General features: G+C 38.5%; 2 protein-coding genes across 5 annotated transcripts in view; one reads left to right on the top strand and one right to left on the bottom strand.

Annotated features, from left to right (window-relative positions):
* The window catches only part of CC2D2A (coiled-coil and C2 domain containing 2A), a 1114036-nt gene that overhangs the window by 335319 nt on the left and 756170 nt on the right, over positions 1-22547 (bottom strand). The gene's annotated exons all lie outside the window — the stretch shown is intronic.
* Positions 1-22547, top strand: part of BOD1L1 (biorientation of chromosomes in cell division 1 like 1) — an 81142-nt gene that overhangs the window by 39813 nt on the left and 18782 nt on the right. Inside the window, exons 12-23 of one of the 4 annotated variants that reach the window (XM_087963692.1) lie at positions 2048-2114; positions 7344-7417; positions 7782-7851; positions 7973-8028; positions 8608-8692; positions 12973-13052; positions 14947-15013; positions 15093-15127; positions 20381-20429; positions 21310-21338; positions 21464-21548; positions 21938-22109. In XM_087963692.1, coding sequence (XP_087819818.1) covers positions 2048-2114; positions 7344-7417; positions 7782-7851; positions 7973-8028; positions 8608-8692; positions 12973-13052; positions 14947-15013; positions 15093-15127; positions 20381-20429; positions 21310-21338; positions 21464-21548; positions 21938-22109 — 869 coding nt within the window. Of the gene's footprint in view, positions 1-2044; positions 2115-7343; positions 7418-7781; positions 7852-7972; positions 8029-8607; positions 8693-12972; positions 13053-14943; positions 15014-15092; positions 15128-20380; positions 20430-21309; positions 21339-21463; positions 21549-21937; positions 22110-22547 lie in introns of all 4 variants that reach the window. The other 3 variants (XM_026675854.2, XM_026675853.2, XM_026675852.2) reach the window with 3 other exon arrangements.

The raw sequence follows: 22547 nt of genomic DNA, 5'->3' as shown, positions 1-22547 counted from the left end.
TGGCAGACAAGACACGCATAAAGACTGAACCATGCACCCTGACTAAAGTACTGACGGCTAATGGCTTCCACAAAAGCAAAATCACCGGCTTGATCCACAAAAATACACTGAGACATAATGGAGACCTAGAAGATGAACAGACCTATGGAACAGCTGTCCTGCCCTACATAAGAGGTACTACAGACAAAATCAGTAAGATACTACATAGGCATCACATCAAGACTGCCTTCAAAACAGACAGAAAAGTTGCAGCCATCCTAAGAAACCCCAAAGATAAAATTGACCTGGAAAACCAAGGCATATATGAAGTCCCCTGTGCATCATGCCCTGCCACATACATTGGACAGACCAATAGAAGAATAAGTACCCGCCTGGATGAACACAAAATGCAGTAAAAAAGCTGGAACACACTTCCTCACTAGTCCAACACATGAAAGCTACAGGTCATAGCATTGACTTCAATGGCACCAAAACCCTAGCCACTATAGAAAACCCCAGCCACAGAATTATCAGAGAAGCCATAGAGATTGAAAAAAGACCAGAAAGCATGAATAGAAGAGATGATTCCACCAGACTGTCAATTATTTGGAAGCCTGCACTCACAAACAAAAAAATCTCCACACCACAAGCCAGGCAAACACCTGGGCACAAACAGATCCCCCCGATACCTCCAGCTCAAACACACCCCAACCAGGCACCCAGGTGAAACCTAGCTTCCTAGCAAATGATAGCCGTCCATTTACTCGGAGCCAAGCTGCACTAAAAGCCTCCAATACAGGAACACAATGTTGCCAGCCAATCAAGACAAAAAAAAAGGCACAAAACAGACAGAAGATATTAGAAACACCAATCAAGCAGAACACAGCAAACTCCAAGACCAATAAACACAGACCAAGACTCCCAACCAATCAGGATGAAGAAAAAATCATTCTGGCACAGCAGTAGGCTATCCCCAAATTTAAAACTGAAACGGCTGTGAAAGTCTGACTCACAGACGAACACAATACAAAAGCCTGATGATGGCAGATGAGATTCTGCTGAAACATTGCTACAACTTTAAAAGCACAACTATAATGATGTGGGAAAATACCCCAACAAAGCTGAATGCCATACATGTAAGTACCCGCAAAAACTTAAGAAAACATATATACATATATATATATATTTGTTTTCTTAAGTTTTCATGGGTATCTATATGTAATGGCTGTGAAAGCCTGACTCACAGACGAACACCATACAGAAGCCTGATAATGGCAGGTGAGATTCTGCCGAAACGTCGCTACAAATACAGAAGCCTGAGGATGGCAGGTGAGATTCTGCCGAAACGTTGCTATAATAAAAGCACAAATATTAAGACGTGGGAAAATACCCGAAGAAACCTAAATACCATACATATAAATACCCGCAAAAACATAAGAAAACTATTATATATTATATTACATTATATTATATTATATTATATTATATTATATTATATTATATTATATTATATTATATTATATTATATTATATTATATTAATTATATTATATTTATTATATTTATTATATTATATTATATTATATTATATTATATTATATTATATTATATTATATTATATTATATTATATTATATTTATTATATTATATTATATTATAATATTATATTTATTATATATAAATGTATGTGTGATGTATGTATACGTATGTGTGTGTGTGTGTGTGTGTGTGTGTATATATATATATATATATATATATATATATATATATATATATATATACATACACATACGTACACATACATACATACATGTGAGAGTGTCTGTCACTCTTGTTTTTCCCCAAGTTGATTTTTTTAAAGGTTTGAAAACTCCCTTAGGATTTAAGCAAAAATGCATTTTCCATGGTCACCATTCTTCCTGCCCTTGCTTTAGAGACAAGACAACAGTATATTATTGTTGTTATTCTTCTGCCGTTTACTCTGCAGCATGCTTGCTTTCAAATAGAGGTGTATTAGGCTTTGATACTGTTAAAGCTGAAAGAGATTTCTTCACTTTTCTTCACAGCAGCTGCTGTGTACAAATCCAGAAAAGGAACTTCACTATGAAGAGAAACACCCCGAAGAGGTTCTCAAAAGTAAATTCACGTTTTAATGACAGTAATTTTAATGACAAGTCATAATTTGGTGTCCCAATCAATGAAACTACATTATCTACATTTAACATAGGACTGTATATCCAATGACTTGCAGTGTCTTGGGGTATTAAAAAAGAAGCCTCAAAACTTAGTCCCTCCATTGCATTTCTAGCAGATTTCAGTTGAACTGAAGTAAGGGACTTGAGACTAGTGGATCTCTTCCTCCCTGGAAGTTTCAAACAGAGCAGGATGGCCATTGGTTGACAGTGATATAATTGATTCTTTCCCTAAGCAAGAGCTGAACTAATTGAGATCAACAGTCTTTTGTAACTCACATATTCTGTGATTCTAGTTGTAAAAGGTAATCTAAGGGATTTTAATCTATTCGTTTACAACGTATGCCAGTGTGTGAGTGATCATAGAGAAGTGAAAGTTGCCTTCTCGTTGATCTCTATTAACAATGCAACATTTCACTCAAAGGGCCTGACATAGTTTCCTGCATAGTTTCAAACTTTTTTCAGGTCATGGAATCTACTGATGAAAAAAATACATTCCCAGAACACCTGACCAGGAGGAGCAACTCTAGTGAATAAAACATTTTTAAAAACCCTCTTCTAGAAATTCTGCATACTCCTATTTGCCCTGTCTTGTGGGTATAATTGTAGTTCAAATAAATGATGCCTGGACACTTGTTGCTTGTACTTCACAAAGAATAGCTATAATACATTTTCACATGTAAGTTTCTTACATGGGAATCTATGTATCTATTATTTTATATGACACTAAGTGTTATAATTGTATTATTTTTCCCCCCTACAGACATTTTTAGGAAGCTCCTTCTTCATTTGATAAAATTCAGCCTAAGTAAAAGGAAATTGTTTAAAGGAGAGTCATGTCTTCTGTCAAAGATGTGTCTGCAGAGCAGACCAAGAGCTTCATAATCCAAAATTGCAAGGAATGTAAACACCCGGTTACTGTTTAATGAACAAAGATCTAACTCTGTATTTGATGATATATTTTTAAAACTGAAAGATGACTTCCTTTGCATCCTAATGTAGTAATAATAAAAGAAACCATGTGCACATTTAAAATGATTTTAAATGAGCACTCACAATGAATAATTAGAATAGCAGAAGTTAGCTGTATTCTAAGTTTATAATAGGAAGTTCCAGTAAACTGGAATTTTAAACAACTGGGAGTTATAAGCTTCCTGTCAGTGGCTCACCTTGACCTTTCTATCTCCCGGGCCTCTTTCTGCCTTGGAGTGAACAATTAGGGAGAATCTGAATTGGACCTTTCCAGTTCTTTTGTTGCTGCTTTGCTTTCTTAGGCTTTGTGCAATCTGGTTAATAAGAATATGGGAGCCAAGTTAAAGTTCTCTCTTAATCCCAAAATCTCTTCTGCTGCACTTAAACATGATCGCTCTGTTATCTTTTCAGACAAATGATGAAAGGAGAGAATTGTAATTATTACCTTAGGATACTTTAATTAAAGTAGCTCATTAAATAGAGAACATAACATTTTTCCTTCCCATCCAGGTAGAATTTTTCCAACAAATTACATATATACAATATGTATGTATGTATGTATGTATGTATGTATGTATGTATGTGTAAGGCCCAGGCTCTCTTCCCCTTCAAATGATAAGAATGAACTTCTAAAATCTGGGTATTTCAAAAGGAATTCTTTATATTGTTGGAAGTTACGATTCACCCCTCTCCAAGGAAAAGAAAAGAAATTTAAAAATATCAAAAGGGGAAGGAAAATTCCCCTAAAAGAAAGGAGAAGTGGAAAACACAAGCAGGAATCCAGCTCCTGGCCCCCACCTTTGTCAAGTAGGGCCATTGAAATAATTGGAGCTAGCTACTTTAGCTACTTTAGAAAGGCTAAAATTACTCCATGGGATACAGATAAAAAGCCTACACATTAGCTAAGATCCTTTCCCATAGAAATCAAATAGATGGCAAGCTATAAAACTTGTAAAAAATAGCAAAAGCAAACTCTCGAAGCAAAAGGAAATTAAAAAACCTTAGACACATGAGAAAAGGAGATACTCACCAAAACACAGTCATAAAAAAAGCATGGCAGGAAGGAAAAGGTTTACCAAAAGGCATATATGGCAACCAAATGAGAGCTACAGAGGATCAAGGAAAAACAGAGATTGGACTATAAAACAATTACTTCTACCAAGATCCCAATCTCAAGAGACAGGATTCAAAATGCAAAAAAACCTCATCACAAATCAAAGACTTTAAGGGTTCCCACACAAATAAAAAACGTTAACAGACCAAAGACTTCACATTCAAATCAAAAGACCTGAAGGGTATAAGAAAAGGGTTTTTCTACTTACAAAATTAGTCTCAGGAACGCTGTCTTTCTGCCTTCCTATTAATGAAACTGATTCTGGCTTCCAATTCAGCTGACCAACCATTTCCTAGTGAATTTCCCAGCCGGGAAAATTTGAATTCGCAAAGGAGAGAGCTCTGCCTTTTTTCTTAAAGGGCAAGGCTCCCTTTTCCTTTCAACAATTGAAAAGGAAGTTATCCAGGTACTAGTCAAAGCAGGGTCTAATATGCCTCCAGGCATACAGCATAGATAAAGGGAGTTACAACCCCTCCCCCTAGTCTGATGTGGATTTCGTCAATACAAAGAAGCAACATGTTATTCCCCCCCCCCTTTTTTTTTTTTCTGGGAACTAGTTGAGAAAAGTTTCCCAGGAGGTTTCTTTTGGAGCTGGAGTTTTTATGGCCCCTTCTCCTCTTGCTATCTCCAAGAAGTAACAAGTTTTCAGGCATCTGGGCTCCAGTCCCCAGTTGTATATCATGTGCAAGTTATACAAATTCAATACAAGACTTAAGATATTCAGGTTACATCAAAAAGGATTACTTGTACCAACTCCCCCCCCCTTTCTTCTTTCATTGAAGAATGGCAGATACACAGATCTGACTATGTGATTTATTTATTTATTTATTTGTTTGTTTGTTAATTGCTTATAAGATAATAGGTATAGGTAAAAAACATAGTTATGAATACATGGATACATATAAGAAAAATTAAAAAAATATAAAAGAAACAATAGGACAGGGAGAGTAGGCACATTGGTGCACTTATGCACGCCACCTATAGACCTCTTAGGAAAGGGGTGAGGTCAATAGTAGACAGTCTAAGGTTAAAGTTTTTGGGGTTTGGGGAAAAAACCACAGAGTCAGGTAGAGTATTCCAGACATTGACCACTCTGTTGCTGAAGTCGTATTTCCTGCAATCTAGTTTGGTGCAATTAACCTTGAGTTTATATCTATTGTTTGCTCTTGTGTTGTTATGGTTGAAACTGAAGTATTCATTGACAGGTAGGACATTGCAATGTATGATTTTATATACTAAGATCAGATCAAAGGCGGTGTAGTTCTAGGTTTTCTAGGTCTAGAATTTCAAGTCTGGTGGCATAAGGTATTCTGCAACGAGTAGAGGAGTGGAGAACTCTTGTGAAATATTTCTGGACTATTTCAACTGTGTTAATATCAGATATGTAATGTGGGTTCCAGACTGATGAGCTGTATTCGAGTATTGGTCTAGCAAATGTTTTGTATGCTCTAGTTATTAGTGTAATATTATCAGAGAAAAAGCTACGTAAGATTAGGTTAACAACTCTTACTGCCTTTTTGGCTATGTAGTTACAGTGGGCTCTAGCACTTAGACCATTTGAGATGAGTACTCCAAGATCCTTGACAGAGTTTGGATCATCAGCAAGGTCTTGACTATTCAGCCTGTATTTTATTTTCTGAATTTTTTTGCCAATATGTAGGACAGAGCATTTATTTGTTGAGATTTGAAGTTGCCATTTGTTTGACCATTCTGATACATAGTCAAGGTCTTTTTGAAGGGTAGCAGTATTGTCTGTGGTGTTGAATAACTTTACATCATCAGCGAAGAGAACGCAGTTGCTCTTGATATGATCACAGAGGTCATTTATGTAGAGTATGAAAAGAGTTGGTCCTAGAACACTGCCTTGGGGGACACTACTGTTGATAGGTACAGAATTTGATAGGACGCTCCCAATTTTTGACAATTTTGATGTATATGTATATATGTATATGCACACATACACGCACGCACGCACACACACAAATAAATATATACCACAGTATAACTAAATTTGTTTGTAAGCAAGACAGTTGTTAAGTGAGTTGTTCTTTATATTACAACTTTTTTTGCCACAGTTGTTTAAGCAAATCACCGTGAATGTTAAAATGAATCTTTTGGTGGTTAAATGACTATTTAAGCTTCCCCCATTACTTTACCGTGGTCTTATTATACAGAGTTTTTATAGTGGATCAGAACTGTCATAAACAGCATCTAATGAATAGGTATACACATGTCTCCCATATCAAGCAAAGGCTATCTGTGTCTATTAGTCCCTGGTGGGAATGCAGTTCATTTTGAGTGATTGAGATTATGTAGGCACAATAACAATTTCTTAACTTTTCTGATTTTTACAATGCATATCTTGAATATTTGAGGTCCAGGAAAGGGAACTGTAAATTAGGAGGTTCCACCCTGAATTTTTCAGATGATCTTGTGCCAAACCAATGTTCCCTTCATCTTAGTCCCACATCATCTCAGAATTGCAATGTGGCTGAAAAATCCATCCCCTCGACAAAGCCCAGCAGTTGATTGATTGCTCATTTTCTCATTTTAACTCCTCAGTGCAATATCACTGGGCTCATGGACACAAGATATCTGTTCTAATTAATCATGGGAAATTAGGATTTGGAAGTACAGTTAATGGGAATGAAAAGACTATATGACAAGCATCTCATTATACACAGTTTTTAGAGTGGAGGAGCCTCTTGTGGCGCAGTGGTTAGAGTGTAGTACTGTAAGCTACTTCTGCAGCCAGCTGCCTACAATTTGGCAGTTCAAATCCCACCAGGCCCCAGGTTGACTCAGCCTTCCATCCTTCCAAGGTGGGTAAAATGAGGACCCAAATTGTTGGGGGCAATATGCTGACTCTGTAAACTGCTTAGAGAGGGCTGTAAAGCACTATAAAGCAGTATATAAGTCTAAGTGCTATTGCTATCCCTCCATCTCCCGTCCACTAAAATCTAGCAATTGACACAACCTTCAGGGATGACGATTAGATATGTGGGTAGCATGCTTCCAAGCACTCAATATGTCATGTCAACATTAGATTCTGATTAATACTTCTATATTTCTGTTTTTGTTTTTTAGCCTTTGGAAATACACATGCTATGGTCATGACAGAAGCAATAGAAGGTCAAATTCTTAAAGAAAGATTATCAAAGGTATGTACTGGAGTTTGGGGTTATAGAATGCTTGCTTGTTTTAATGGTTGTGGGGTTTTGTCTTCATTGGAAGAGAATTTTTTTTTTAAAAAAATCCTCATTTTCTGAAAATGGGTAAGCAAAAGTCAATTTCAGATAAATAGCTCAGTATTGTTTTAAAAAATATTCCTGTAAGATCACTCTGTCAAAGGTATAATACTTGATGAAAGCTCCTGGTTCAAAGGCAACATGTTGAAACACATGAACAACTGTTACTTCATTCTGCTTATGGCTTCTCCCTGGTCTCCCTGGAAGGCTATTGCCAGCTGGCTAATCCAAGAAGGCAGTCCTTGTCCTCATTTCTTCTCTCCTCCTTTGGTTGCAGAAAGAAAGACCTGATCAGAACAAACAGAGTTTCATGCCAGAAGCAACGAGGAGTCCTGCTATTGAAGAGGGTAAATGAGGAAGTTCAAACCATGGCCTTGCTTGCTTGAGATAATGGCGCAAACAAGTTTTCATCCTTTTTGACTACACTTTTGGAAATCATTTCAAGAAAACATTGATGTTATTTTACAGGTAGTGATACACAATGCCAGATTTTGGAAGAAGAGGTCAAACAGGAAATAGATGAGGTACTGTGTGATTCATTGAAATACATTGTAAAGTGATATGTATTATGGGCACATAATGATCGCTAATGACAGGTAGCTTTCCTTTTTGCATCCAGTATCATTTCTATATCCCTGCTTTTCTATATCATTTTGTATATCCCTGCTTGGAATGGCAATTATTATTTATAAATTAAAAAAGAGAAGAGTCAACTTATTCCATTTCAACTGTACTCATGCTCACTTGCCAGGTCCAATATAGGCTTGTGGTTACAATTACTGGTTTACAGAGCCATCTTGCTTTGTACCTTGCTCCAGATGACAGTATGCAGAAAGTCTGAAATTGAGGGGGGACAAAGAGAGAACGCTTCATTGATTGTAAAACAGCCAAAATTGGTTATGTTTGAAAAGGGGGTGACTTGGTAACCCATGTCAAGTGACATTGAAACAGAAAGATACCAGTCATCCTTTGTCCTGAGGATCTTTCTGAGTAAATAGAATGAGTTAATGCAGAGTGATGCAGAGAGCAAATTGCCAGAGTGTTTTAGCAGTATTAAATGGGGATTGTTCCTTTTAATCAGCAGTTATTTATTTATTCTTTAGGAAAAAACTGTCAACAACTCAGAAGAAATGCCTGAATGTCATGCTGTGGCTCGGAAACATTCCTCAGAATCTGTAAAAGAAAAAGGTGATACCAAGTGTGGTGCTTTTGAGTTTTCCATAAAAAATCAGCAACACACAAATAACTATTTGTATGATCCATTACATGAATGAGAATTCATTTACATATATTTCAGTTTTTGAGCTGATAATGGTGATATAATGCCTTATTGTTCTGAAAAGCTGTGGTGGCGTAGTGGTTAGAATGCAGTATTGCAAGCTAATTTTGCTCACATTGCCAGAAGTTTGATTCCTTTGATCCTGACTGGCTCAAGGTTGACTCAGCCTTCCATCCTTCCAAGGTTGGTAAAATGAGGAGCCAGATTGTTGGAGGCAAAAACTCTGTAAATTACTTATATTGTGAAGGGGGTATATACGTAAATTTAAGTGCTATTGCTATTCCAGAAAATTTGAAACTTCAGCTTGAAAAGTCTCAGACAAGTTATTCAAAAAGTTATTCAAAAAAGTGTTTTCTTCCAGCAGTTGGCTGTACAATCTTAGCAGTGGAATTGCAATATTTATATTTATATTATAATAGTTTCCTTGAATAATTTTTCCTTATACTCCCTACTTAGTGACTGGACATGGAATCTAAAGACATTGCTTAAAAAATTATTTAGAAGTGACATGGAAAGGTGAATCCATTAACATTTAGCTGTTACTCAGATGTGTCTGCAGAAGGGCAAGGGATAAAACTGTCACAATGCAGATGCTGGGATTTGCATCAGATGATGAGAGACAAGTATACAGTCTTAGCATTTTTGTGATGACATTGCTATGTATGTGGTATTAGTTTTACCTATTTGCTACTTAAATGTTATTTGTCTCCTAGGATGTAGGAGCTGTTTCCTACTCCTTTTCAAATAGATAAATTAGATGCAAGATCAAATTTGGGTTGGCTGTCTGGTCATCGGGACCAGAGATTTACTCTTCCAAGTTAAATAATTGAAGCCTGGGAAATGGATCCCTTGTCAGTTAACAGGAGTGTTGATTTACCACTAGCTTATCAAATATTTAGGAGCTGAGGGTTTGACAGCACAAGGGAACGACAGCCAGTCGCCAGCCATCAACACACCAATCAGCCAATAAGAAGGCGCCACATAGAGACTTTCAGTGGCACGTCCGTCGAAATCAGATTGGAGTCCATGATTTTGCGCAACTTTGACCCAAGTTTGACTCGTTGGAGGGTCCCGAATGGGACCGGAACCACCTTGTAGGGGTGATGAAAGAAAGGGGGACTGCCTGTCAGGTTGAGGGGAGCCGTATCTCCCCTCCCTGGCTAGGAACACCCCCTCTGAAGATGGGCTATAGCAGTAGCCTAAAATGGCTACCATGAAGACAGGAAGCTGTCCAGGAAAATAAGGTTATGCTGGAGTGGAGAAGCGGTGAACGGTGTCTGGACCAGGTGAAACGTTTCGGACTTTAAAAGGTAACTGCGGAAAAATAACAGGAAAGAATTCTTGTTAAGGATGGTATTAGCGGCAATTTGAAAGAGAGAAAGATTGGAAAACACAAATTGGATTTTGAAAAAGACCAAAACGGAAGTGATACAACTCAGAGAAAAACTTTTAATTATAACAGATTAAGAAACTGAATTTGGTGATTATATAGAATTTAGCACTAATTGGGCATTGATTAAAATGCTGGAATTGACTATGTTAAAAAGAAATAACAGCTAATAATTGGGTATTAGCGAAGTTAATAAAAGGTTAAAAAGCGGAAAATTAAAAGGTGGAAAGTAGAAAGTGATTTAAGAGCGCCGCCTAATGGTAAAGGAAAATTTCTACAGAATTTATAAAAAGTGTGTGGTCTAACTCAGTGGCCCTCGACCTTTTTCGAACCAGGGACCGGTTTCACGATTATTTATTCTTCCACGGACCGGTACCTGAGTAACGTGAGACTCCACCGCCATCGGGACGGCTCTTCGTTCGAAGCCGCCCCCCCCCTTTGACGAAACTAAGGCGCAAACACCCAAACGCCGCTTTCCAACTGAAAAACCAGAAGCACTTTCCAACCAAAAACCCGGAAGCAACCGAAAACCCGGAAGTGCTGTTGAAACAAGATGGCGGCGCCCAAGCTTTGCGGCCCGGTAAAAAATGATCCACGGACCAGTCCGGGGACCGGTGGTTGGGGACCCCTGGTCTAACTAAAGTATGAATTTAAAATGAAATAAGAGGAACTTTAATACAACAAAACTCTGAAAAGTGGAATATTAAAATACTACAGTAAAGGGATACGTGAAGATATTACCTCAGGATTGATTGGTGGCTTTGAAATTGTTTGATAAGGAACAGACAGATTAAAACTGGAAAATAAGGCCTTATGGACATTGGTTGTAAAAACTAAGAAATAAAAAGATGCTGGTTTAAACAAACTACAGGACAATCAGATTGGATATAAATATTAAAGAAAATAAGAAGTAAGGTAAAATGAGTGAAATATGCAAGGAAATAAGATCGGAACTGCAAAGCATGAAGGAAATGATAAATAAAAGCTTGGAAATATGGAGCATTATAGCAGAAACACAAGAAATGGTGACGCAAATCACAGAAGAACAAAGAAAGCCCAAGGGGGAGGAGTTAAAGAAGAGATCAGCTTAAAAGAGCAAAGGGAACAACAAACAAAAAGGGAAAAAAGGAATTAAGATTTTAATGATTGATGTGATAAACAAAGGGGAAAATATTTTGAAGGTTAAACAAAGGAAGAGGGAGTCACAGAAGAGGAAATTACAAAGAAAAGACCAGGAAAGGGAAGATGTCAGAACAAATAATTGGAGAAAGAAACTGTGGAAAGAGAAAAGAAGGAAAATTAAGAGAAAGGACCAAAAAATGATAGAAAATGGAAAGCAAGCTAAGATGAGAACTTCATTCAGTCAGGAGACTAAGAAACGATAGTTAAAGAGGGGAAGGATGGGGGATTCCGCATGGAAATGCATTTTGGTATTTAAGAATATAGATATATAGGTTAAGGAGTTTGGAGTTAATATTTTATTAAGAATTATTGTTTAAAATAGATAAATAAATGTATTTGGAATAGACATGGAAATAATTTACTATAAGATTACCACTTAAGATATAATAATGTGATAAGGAAAGTGAATATAGAGCATGAGAATAAAAAATGATTATTAGTTTTTATAATTGGTCAAATGGAAATAAAATGGAAAACAAATTGTTATATAAATGTTTTGGGAAAATTCAAAGAAATTAATATATAAAAAGGAAAAGGGACTATCATGTGGAATCTGATAGAAAAATATGTACATATAATATATAGTAAATGGAATATTGATATTAGAGAATATAAAGGTTAAAAAATGGCTATATTACTAGTTTTTATAATTGGTTAAAGGGAATAAAATGGGAAAAAATGTGTTGCAATGTAAAGAGGGTGGCAAGATATTATTCAATACTGACTAATATAAATTAAGATGAATTTTTGGAAATGATGAATGGAATAACATAATATGATAAAACCTGCAAATATGACAAATACAAGAAAATGTGCATAATGAATATAGAGATTGATTAAGAATATAGATAATGTTATAAAGGCATGTATGAGAATATAAAAAGAAAAATGGAATAGGTAGTGATATGATATGAAACTGGATAAGGAAGCTAAATATGTTACCATGGTCATGTTTGTATTGGAATGTAAAAACGTGGATTCACATGTTCACTCAAAGAGATGTTTAAAAACTAAAACTAAAAAATGTATTGCAAAAAGAAGAAGACGAAGGAGGCACCACATAAACTCAACTCACAGAACATCCCAAAGCATGTATTCCAATTGAGAGGAGTTCCCTGAAGATTGGCTCCAGCATGAGTCTGAAAGCTCGAAAGAGTAAATCTCTGGTCCTGTTGACCGACTTAAATTTGATCTCACATCATTATCTTGAGACACGGATATTTGCCTTCATCCATGAGATAAATTATAAACCATTTCACCTTGGGAATATTGTGTTGAACAAGATGAAGTAGATAGGTGGTTTTCTATTATTTGACACTTCTGTCTTGTAGAAGTAATATGCTTATTTCTATTTTGTGGACAGACAGTTCCTGATTCATTTTTAGCATAATAAATAGCCATATGAATGTGAATTTTAGATCCATGATCCAACAAAATATAAGGCAAATAATTATCTGAAGTTTATTAAGGTTGTCATAGAAGTAAAAATGATGGGGTGTGCAGCAAATGGAAGCCAGACTTATGCCATTCAGAGGAAGCCAACAGATTATGTGGTTGCTAAAAATAATTATATAAGCATTTCATATAAGTTGGGTTTCTTGAATTTCTTTCCTGCAGATAAAATTATTGGCAAAGTGGATATTTCTAGCACTTCAGGTCTGGAATCCAGTTTGAATCCTGTTGAGAGAAGCAGTCTGGTCAGTACCACTCACTCATTTGAAAGTTTTTTGTATGTGCTTCAGATGATCATGATTTGCCCAATTGTAATAATATAAAAGACAAAAAACAGACTAACAAACAATTCACTAATGCTTTTCTAGGTAATCAAGATAATAGCTACGTTGCAGATGACTCATGGATCAAAATCCTAAACTGTTCAGTTTCTAATGCAATCTGAAGGAAGGAAAGAAAGAAAGAAAAATACATCCTTGTATTGTAAAAAAAAAATGAACCTTTTTGAGTTCAGGTAGTCCTTAAATTACAATCATAATGGAGACTGCCCATTACGGTTGCAGGTGGTGACTGAAGTTAAGCTAAATGGCCTTACAACAACCCCCAGCCCTTGCTCTCTGATGCAGCTATTAAATGAACTTACGAGATGTTAAGTGGAGCACAGGATGCTTTGGGGAGGGAGAGACCCTAGGAGGCCTAACGCAGGCCCAGGCTTGCCTGCCCTGAGGTTTTCCCACCTCCTGAAGCACCCTGTCCTCTGCTTCTCACCCTTGCAGTCCTTTAGCTTCCTTTCCATTCAGCGACCTAGAAGACGGCAGACCAGCTGGGGTTTTCAAGACAGCCTCATGGCAAATTCATGCTTCCGCAACATGTGCTATTCTTGCAATACTGAGAGGGCTCCATTTAAAAGGCTGCCCTCTACAGGTTCGCGAGAATAACAGCTGTTTTGCCACGAAGCTGGCTCAGTAAGACAGCTGTTCCTGTGTCTCAGAAACTGCAAAAAAGAAAAGGAAAGGAAGTTGGGTCCTCCTGGGCCCTGGAGCAGGCCCAGACCTGCAAGTCCCTGGGATGGAAGGCAGCTGGAGGCTTGCAAACTCCTAATGACCTGATCTCCCCTTGCTTTCTTGGCGGGAAGGAAACTGGGAAGCTTGCATGCTTCAGCCAATTTGTGTGTGATGGACTGATCTCCCCTGAGTGGATCAATGGCTACAAGCACCTGGTGGGGCGGGATAGGTGAGTGGGTAGATGCTATGAATGGTTCTAAGGAGAAATGACTTCAGGGGTGCTGCAGCATCCATAACTTTTAAACTGAATCATAAGTAGTTGTGGTGGGGGGAGTTAAATTTGAACAGTTGCTAAGCGACTGGTCAGAAGTAATTGTGAAGCATGCCAAACTCTAAAATGAGTGTTTTAAACTTGGAACACTTCTTTTCTAACCGAAATCAAAATGCTCAGGCTACAAGATAAAGACTTCAATTTCTTACTCGGAACGGGTCATTTTTGAAAATTCATGAAATATTTTGCACACCCTAGAGCCGTGATGGCGAACCTATGGCACGCGTGCCAGAAGTGGCACACAGAGCCATCTCTCCGGGCACGCCAGCCATCACCTGTTGCTCTTCTGGGTTCTGGCACATGCATGTGCACCAGCCAGCTGGTCTTTGCGCACGCGGGTGTGCTGGAAACTGGAAGAGCAGCTCCCCTGGCACATATGCATGCACCGGGTAGCTAAGTTCCGGGTTTCTGGTGTGCCCATGCATGCTAGTCAGCTAGTCTTCGCATGCGCATGCGTGCCAGAAACAGGAAGACCAGGTGGCCGGCATGCACGAGCGCACCGGAAACCAGAAACTCGGCTTCCCGGTGCTCCCATGCATGTGAGCTGGGGCACTTCTCTTCTGGTGTCCGGTGCTCTCCCATGCGCATGCCTGCTCCCATTTCGGCACTTGTTGCCAAAAAGGTTCGCCAACACTGCCCTAGAGACTAACGACCACTTTTCATTGGTGCTAACCTGCAAAAAAACAACAACTGTTAGTTCTTTGATGTTTCTCAAACTTTTTTCCTTCCTATATTTGTTTTAGAAGATATCTTGAAGTGTGTTTTTTTTTAACAAATAATCCTTTGGCTTGTTTGATACAGCAGCAAGTAATAGTTAAACGAAAAAGAGGAAGACCTCGCAAATATCCTGTTAATATAGCAGCAGTGCAGAGTAAGTTTGATAACATCCCTTTCTAAAAAATAGACATCAGTGTTTCACTGAATTCAGGAATTTTATTCTTTCATTCCAGGTCAGGATCCAGCATTGGACACAGTCATGAGAAATGTAAGCATTTGGTGGGGTGTTTCATCTGCATGCAGAGATTGAGGGACTATTGCCTTTCTATGGAACTTATTTTTTATTGTTTGTTTGGTAAAGCAAACATTGGCAGGATCAAGAAGACAATTGCAATTGCATTCAGTATATCAGTACTGGTCTCCACTCTTATAACACTCTTTCTCTGAGAGGGTCATGACACTCGTGACCTTCTGAAAAGCCTTGAAGAACTGACTTTCCAGATGTCTTGTGGTAGTGTGTAGCTGAAACCCGAGGAAATTGTTTTTTCAAAGTGAGCGGAGTATTGCTTGTTTTGTGCTGGTTTTTATGCTTCTTATCATTCCTGTTTGTAAGCTGCCTAAGGTTATGATGTATTAGGGTGGGTGGCTATATAATTTTTTTAAAAAATATGATTCTTTTAAACATGATTCCTTCAACCCCAGAACTTAATTTGTTTTCTCATGTATAATGGCCTTCACTGTTTAATTACTATATTTATATGCTGCACATTTTCAAGGTTCTAAAATAGCTAACAATCAGAAACAACATTAAAAACAAACATCAATAAAAAATGAATCCAACCCCAAATAGTAACTATTTCAATAGTACTATTAGCCATGGTGGTGCAGTAGTTAGAATGCAGCATTGCAGGCTAACTCTGTCAACTGCCAGCTGTTCAGTCTTGACCGGCTCATAGTTGACTCAGCCTTCCATCCTTCCAAGGTCTGTAAAATGATGACCCAAATTATTGGGGACAATATGCTGTCTCTATAAACTGCTTAGAGAGGCCTATAAAGGGGTCTCCAAGTCTGCAGGAAAATTTGCCCACCCTGTTTTCCTACCGATTGATCATTCTTTATTTGGGTCCCAAACACTCATTTCTAGCGGAGTTTGGGGGAGAGAAAGAAAGACTTTTGCTGTTTTCCTTGCATGCAGACAAAAGCAGAAGAAGAAAGAAGCGGAAAGAAGCAGCCTGGTGGCCAGGCCAGGTGAGTGGGGCAAGTTTCCCCCCCCCCCTGCCCTTTCCCCCCTCCCCTCACTACCTCGTTTCGTTTGCAATGCAAGCGACACAAGCCATGTGTTCCCGCGCAGCCTGGATTAATTGCTTTGGGGGTGACATGGACCACCAAAATTTTCTCGCAGACCACCAAAATTTTCTCGTGGACCACCAGTGGTCCCATGCCCACTGGTTGGTGACCACTGATCTGGATCGTAGGAGGAACCTTGTTGCAGAGGGTAGACACTGCTACCCAAAATGTGTGCTTCCAGGTTCTGATTTAATGTTACATTTATGTTAGTTAATGTTAGTGTCTAATTGAAGGTACTAGAGTGTGCCAATCCTGCCTGAAAAAAAGTGGCTGAACAATTGCTATAGGAAGCAGGTGCTCCCTCAAGTAACCAGGCCCTATGCCATGTAGGCCTTTAAGTAGGTAAACTATGTATAAATAAATAATAGAATGCAGTGCTTTTTTAGGAGTGCGAAACATACTTTCTTTTTGAATCTTTATGCAAAAGCATGGATAACTTTTTATTTTGTGTGAAAAAGGATGTTTTGAGAAATAATTCAAGATCAAACCAGCCATAGTAAATTTAGAAAAGATTTTTAGGGTGCTCCGAACAGCCTGTTTGATTTTTGAAGCAGCAGTTTCACACTCAGAAATGGGAATTTCACAAGATTTAATACTCTGAAATGCTGAAATGGAAATGTTTTGGACAACTCCTATTTTTACACCAGTCTATGATTCATACTTATCCTGAAATAACATACGTAATTTTAAAACTATTTTCATGCAGAGGATTTTTTTTTTAATGTTTTCATTATAGTACAAACAAAAGCTGCTAAACTTAATGAAGGTATTACATGAGCGAGAGAGAGAGAGAGATGAGCTATATCTTTTTTGCACTACTTATTACTACTGTAATTAATAACTGAATTATGAACTGATTCCACTAAAAAGCCTTTTTGTCAGAATTTTTATGGAAGTTCTCTACTTAGTGCTCTGAAATCAATTCACATATACATGCCATTAAATAACGAACATGATAACAAGAACAAACTGAAATCAAGGGCCTTGTGCAGGTTTTTCCCTTTTAAATAGTTATAATTCAAGTTATACATAATTTATATCAATTGCATCTGTATAGCAAGTTTCAAGATGGTCTTCCATTTGCTCCCTGTTCTGCCCTCTGCCCTCTCATTCCCTTATTCTTCCTCTCCAGGCTCATCCACATTGCTCCCTTCTTCCCCCTTCTTGTTAGCAGTTTTTGTATTTCTACTTCAAGAAATCTTTACCTTAGAATATAGGATAGGATCAGTAGTGGGATTCAGCTGGTTTCAACTGGTTCAGCAGAACCAATACCTAATTTTTTGTTTAGTTTGGGGAACCAGTTATGATAAATCTGTTTTCTGGAACACATCTGGTTTTTGTTCAACTTCTTTCCAGACAGGGGGAAAACAAACCCTCCCCAAAAGTCCAAGAGTCCCTAAAAGACAGAAACCAAATGGAGATGCAGCACCTTTGATCACGTCACTCAGGCGAAAACTACTGTGTTTCCTCAAAAATAAGACCAGGTCTTTTGAAAAGACCCATGAGGTCTTATTTTTGGAGGAAGTCTTTACAGGTGGGGGCGGGACAGGGCCTGCGCATAAGGCGGCAGACCAGGGCCAAAGTGCTGGTGGAGCACCAGAGGGTCAGGGAGGGTGCTGAAGCGAGTGAGCACTCCTGCCTACAGCACCCATGCCAGCTGCCCCTTCCCAGCCAGAATACTGCTGTTTTTAAATGCCGGTAGATGCCAGCCTTCCCACCGGTGGACCTGGGCAGCTGCCTCCGGAGACGGGCCCGTTTCAGCGCCTGGCGTCCAGGTGCCCTCACTCCCCCCAAGCATTTCTTTGCTAACCTGATTTCCAGCTCCATCACATTTCTCCATCATGTTTCTCACTGTTGTGTGCAGGGAAACAAAAATGTGGAACTAAAAAAAAAAAAAGTTCAATCAATTGCAACTTCTCACGAAAAAAAAATCACACAAAGTTGGAATTGATTGATTGATTATTATTTTTTAGTCCCCCACAGTTCCCCTGCGCACTATGGTGAAAAATGCAACGGAGGTGGAAATCAAGTGGGCAAAAAAATGCATGGGGAAGTAAGGGCATCTGGGTGGTGGTGAGTGGGGCAAGCTCCACAGCTCAACATTACAATGGGGAAAGCCGTCCCCATGAGCAGCAACGAGCAGCCGTCTGAGGGAAGGAGGAGGAGCAGGGAGAAGAGGGAAAGCAGCCTCCTCCTCCCCTCGTGCCGGCTGCTCAGTTTCCTGTTTCTCTGTTGAAGCACAGTACCCAGGATCCGCTTTGACAGCGGGGGTGAGGGATTTGGGGGATGGTCAATCCCCATTCGTGGTGTAGCTGCTGACCAATCACTGCGCCTCCTCTTGGGAGAGCAGTTCCAGCTGCCAGTGCAGCTGCAGGTAAGGCACAAAGCAATCCCACCCACCAGACCAGCTAAACAACACTCAAAGCTTCCAGAAGCTGCAGGGATCCATATGTGCTCTTTGCAGTCGTCCTGCTTGAAGTTTTGACTGCTGGGCAGGACGTCTCCCGACAGAAACTTCTTCCCCACTTTCCTTCCAGTGCAAATGGTCATTAGAGCAGAGAACCGGTTGTTAAATTATTTGAATCCCACCACTGGATAAGATTATCCCTATAGCAATAGCACTTAGACTTCATGATGCTTTACAGCCCTCTCTAAGTGGTTTACAGAGTCAAAATATTGCCACCAACAATCTGGGTCCTCATTTTATTGACCTTGGAAGGATGGAAGGCTGAGTCAACCTTGAGCTGCTCAAAATCAAACTCCTGGATGAGCAGGGAGTTAATCCTGCAGTACTGCATTCTAACCACTGTGCCACCACAGCTATGCAGTATAATCTGTCAGCTTCTTGCCACTTAATCCTTGTTTCTAGGTTTTACTATACTGCATTTTGTTCCATGTACAGGAAATTCTCAAGTTATGACAGTTCACGTAGCAACCGTTCGATGTTACAACATTACCCCTCCCCCAAGTACTTACGACACAGTCCCGAAGTTAAGAATGTTGCAGCACGACAGCAGTTGTTCACACTTATGAACAATCGCAGAGGTACTGCAACATTCACCCTGCCTATTTCCCCATCCCTGGCCAGGTCTCTACAGTCACTGGGCCTGTGGAGACTCACTTTGCAATGATCTAGCGAGGCATCGGTTCCTTTGTCTGCTTCACTGCATTTGCAGAAAACAGAGGCCTAAAGTAGTGCAAGATCATGGCCCTGAGAAGCTTCCCGTCTTGGCACAAAAAGTATTTGCAAGCCAATGGGAGGTTTGAAAGCAATGCACTTTCGCTGCCCCAATGTCTCATTAGCTTGCAAATATTTTTCACACCAAGACTGCAAGCAGACAAAGAAACCGCGGCAGAGAGGCTGGAGAGGAGACAGCTTGCTAGATCTTCACCAGGTAAATGACCCGGCATGGCAGGAGGGGGGGAGCAATTGTGGGGAGACTAGGGGAGGGAGCCTGAGGTACCTCAGTGGGTTGAGGGAAGCCTTGGGTGGTCTGAAGCAAGTAGCCTGTTCCATTGCTAGACCCCCACCCATGGCTTCCCCATCCTGAGATACCTTATGTGCACTTAATGACCTGAGCATTCAATTTGGGAATGCATGGGCAAATGTAAGGAGTGATCATGTTCATTTTATGTGATTCACTCCAATTAATACTTGAGTTACGAATGTAATGGTCAGACTCCATTACATTCGTAACTCAAGTATTACCTATATCAAACTATCAAAAATGTCAACATTGATTGTAGTTTAAATATTCTGAATAATGAGCTGTTCTGTGTATAAAATGTGTTTTACAGTATATTCTAAAATGTAAGCCATGACAAAAATATATTTAAAAGTGTGTGCGTGTGTGTGTGTGTGTGTGTTTATGATATTGATAATAAACTCACTATAAGATCATGATCAACCATGGATAGAAATTTCTTTGAGAAACCTAGCTTTGTTCATGGGTTCAGTTGTAAAAAGTATTGCATATTGTATTGCTTTGGGACTATACTAATTGTGGTAGTTGGGCTACTTCTCAGTGTTTAAATGACTTCTGAGAGGATAGTATATCATGAATGTGTTTAAATATAAAGAAATGCTTGAAAGGTTTAATTTTAATAGGTTTAATTTTAATGTTAATAGGTTTAATTTTTCTGCTGAGAATACCGCTGTTTTGTTCTTAATTAGGTACTGCAGTCTTCAGGCACTAGCAGTAGACCAGTGATAATACCAGAAGGTAATGCTTCGAACATTCTGTTCTTAACATGAAAAATAGATGGGATGAAATGCATCAGGCTTTCTTTCTTTTTTTTAAATAAAGACTTGCTACTCCATCAATTTGGCTGTCATATTTATAAAGCTTTCTTGTCCAGAGATCCAGGTAGTTGTAACATGTATGCAGTCCCTTTCTCAAACTTGGTAAAATCTGTGGTGTGATTCTGTGGTTTCAGTGGCCAAATAAATTGATCTCTGTCAGCAGGACACAGCTAGGGAACCTAATGGCATCGGTTCCTTCCATACTGCCCCAGGGATACTCACAGTTTGGCTTGTTGATTGATTCAATTTCTGAATTATCAGAATGTATATAGTGCTATATAGTACTAAATAGAAAAGTGTGCAGAATTCAATAATGAAATAATTAAAACTTTAAACGTCCATAAAACAAAACAAAAAAAACCAGTAAAAGATTAGTGAAACATACTTGACTCCCACCCACACCTTTTTCCTGGAATGCAGATTTTCAAGAGGGCAGCCTTCCCACACCTATCCAGCCATATGTCAGGTCAACTTGTTGAGTCTTGTTATGGCGGGAGCTGGCTAGAGAAGCAGGGTCACCAACATTTAATCTTTTCATTTGATAACTAGCTCTTAAAGTTAACATCTAGCCTCCTAGAATTATATAGAATTCTAATTTTCAAGGAGAATGAAGTTATTCCATTTTACTATTGTCTATCATCCCTGCCACAGTTGACATTTGCATTTAGTACATTGTAGTAAGTTTAGAAGGAACAGTATGCAAGGAAAAACATTTTTAGTTAAATGACTAAGTAACATGTTTTGGCTAATTTTAACATCTTAATAAAAGTACATTCTTAATTATTATTTTCTTTTTACAGCCAATGATTTTTTGAACAATACAAGCAATGTAAGTTAAAGAATTTTTAATTCATGCTGTTTTCCAACCCAAATCTAAAATATCTTTTTACAGGATTATAAGAGCTTTTTGGAACTAGATTTTTGTTTTGTTTTGTTTTTATTTCCAATTGTTAGGAAACTGAAAAAGGGAAGAGCAAGGTGATTATGCGATCAAGAGGAAGAAAATCAAAACAGGCTTGTCTTTCACCAGTGGAAACAGGTAGACAGAGAACCTCCTCTCCTTCTCTTAACTTTTTGTTTTTTAAGTTGTAACTTGTAAAGAGATCAGCTTTATTCCCTGGGAGAAAAATCATTGGGCTGAAGCTAAAGTAAATATAAAGAATGTGCAAATCTCTCTAATTTTATGTCAGGATTAGTACAGCCCAGCTGCTTGGCTTCCACTTGAGTTCTCTATGAATTTTGTCTGTGAAAGAAAAAAAATAAACTATCACAAATGTGTTTAAAGAAATTTAAACAAATACAAATTAAAACATAACGGGATGGAAAATTACATTTTCTATTTACAAGATCCTGTAAGAGCATTCTCTTAAAAAAATATCTTTTTCTGAGGCTTGAGTGGATCTTTGATACTGTCATTAAAATTTGCAGGAACAAACACATCTGAGTCATCTAAAAAACGTCAGAAGCTACTATCGGTCTCCGAAGAAAGTGTTAAGGGCCAGGATGAAATCAAGGAGAAAGGAGACATTGGTGAAACAGATGGAGATGAGACGCATTCAGGAGCCACGACTAGGTCAGCATCAAGATTAGAAGCAGAAAGGTAATGCCAGCTGTGACAAGACTTGGGCAAATTATTTACTGGGACTCTCCCAGTTATGGGAGGATGTTATGAGAATTGAGTAAAAAGACACTTAAGACTGTCTTTTTCTGTAGTCACTGGTGTATTTGTCTCAAATCCAGTGAATTTCCCAGCTGACAATGAAGCCTTTCTGGCTTCAGTTACCATATGAATAAAATTTGATGCATTTTAATCCATTTTATATTTATAATTGTTGTGATACATTGTTTTATGAGATGTTGCTTAGAGTCACCTGAACTGAAAGATGTAAATGAAGGAAGGAAGGAAGTGTGGCAAGTGCATATTGAATTACAGTTAACCAATGATCCACCTAGTAGATCTCCAATTTATACAGATTAATGTAAAATTTCTTTGCTTTCATCTAATCATAAAATGATCCATATTCCAAGTCAGAACTTC

This window comes from Notechis scutatus, chromosome 4 (assembly GCF_049901735.1).
Source record: "Notechis scutatus isolate UNSWTSFEM ecotype Mainland chromosome 4, rNotScu1.2, whole genome shotgun sequence".
Classification (NCBI taxonomy): Eukaryota; Metazoa; Chordata; class Lepidosauria; order Squamata; family Elapidae; genus Notechis; species Notechis scutatus.
This window is presented reverse-complemented; position numbering and strand designations above follow the sequence as displayed.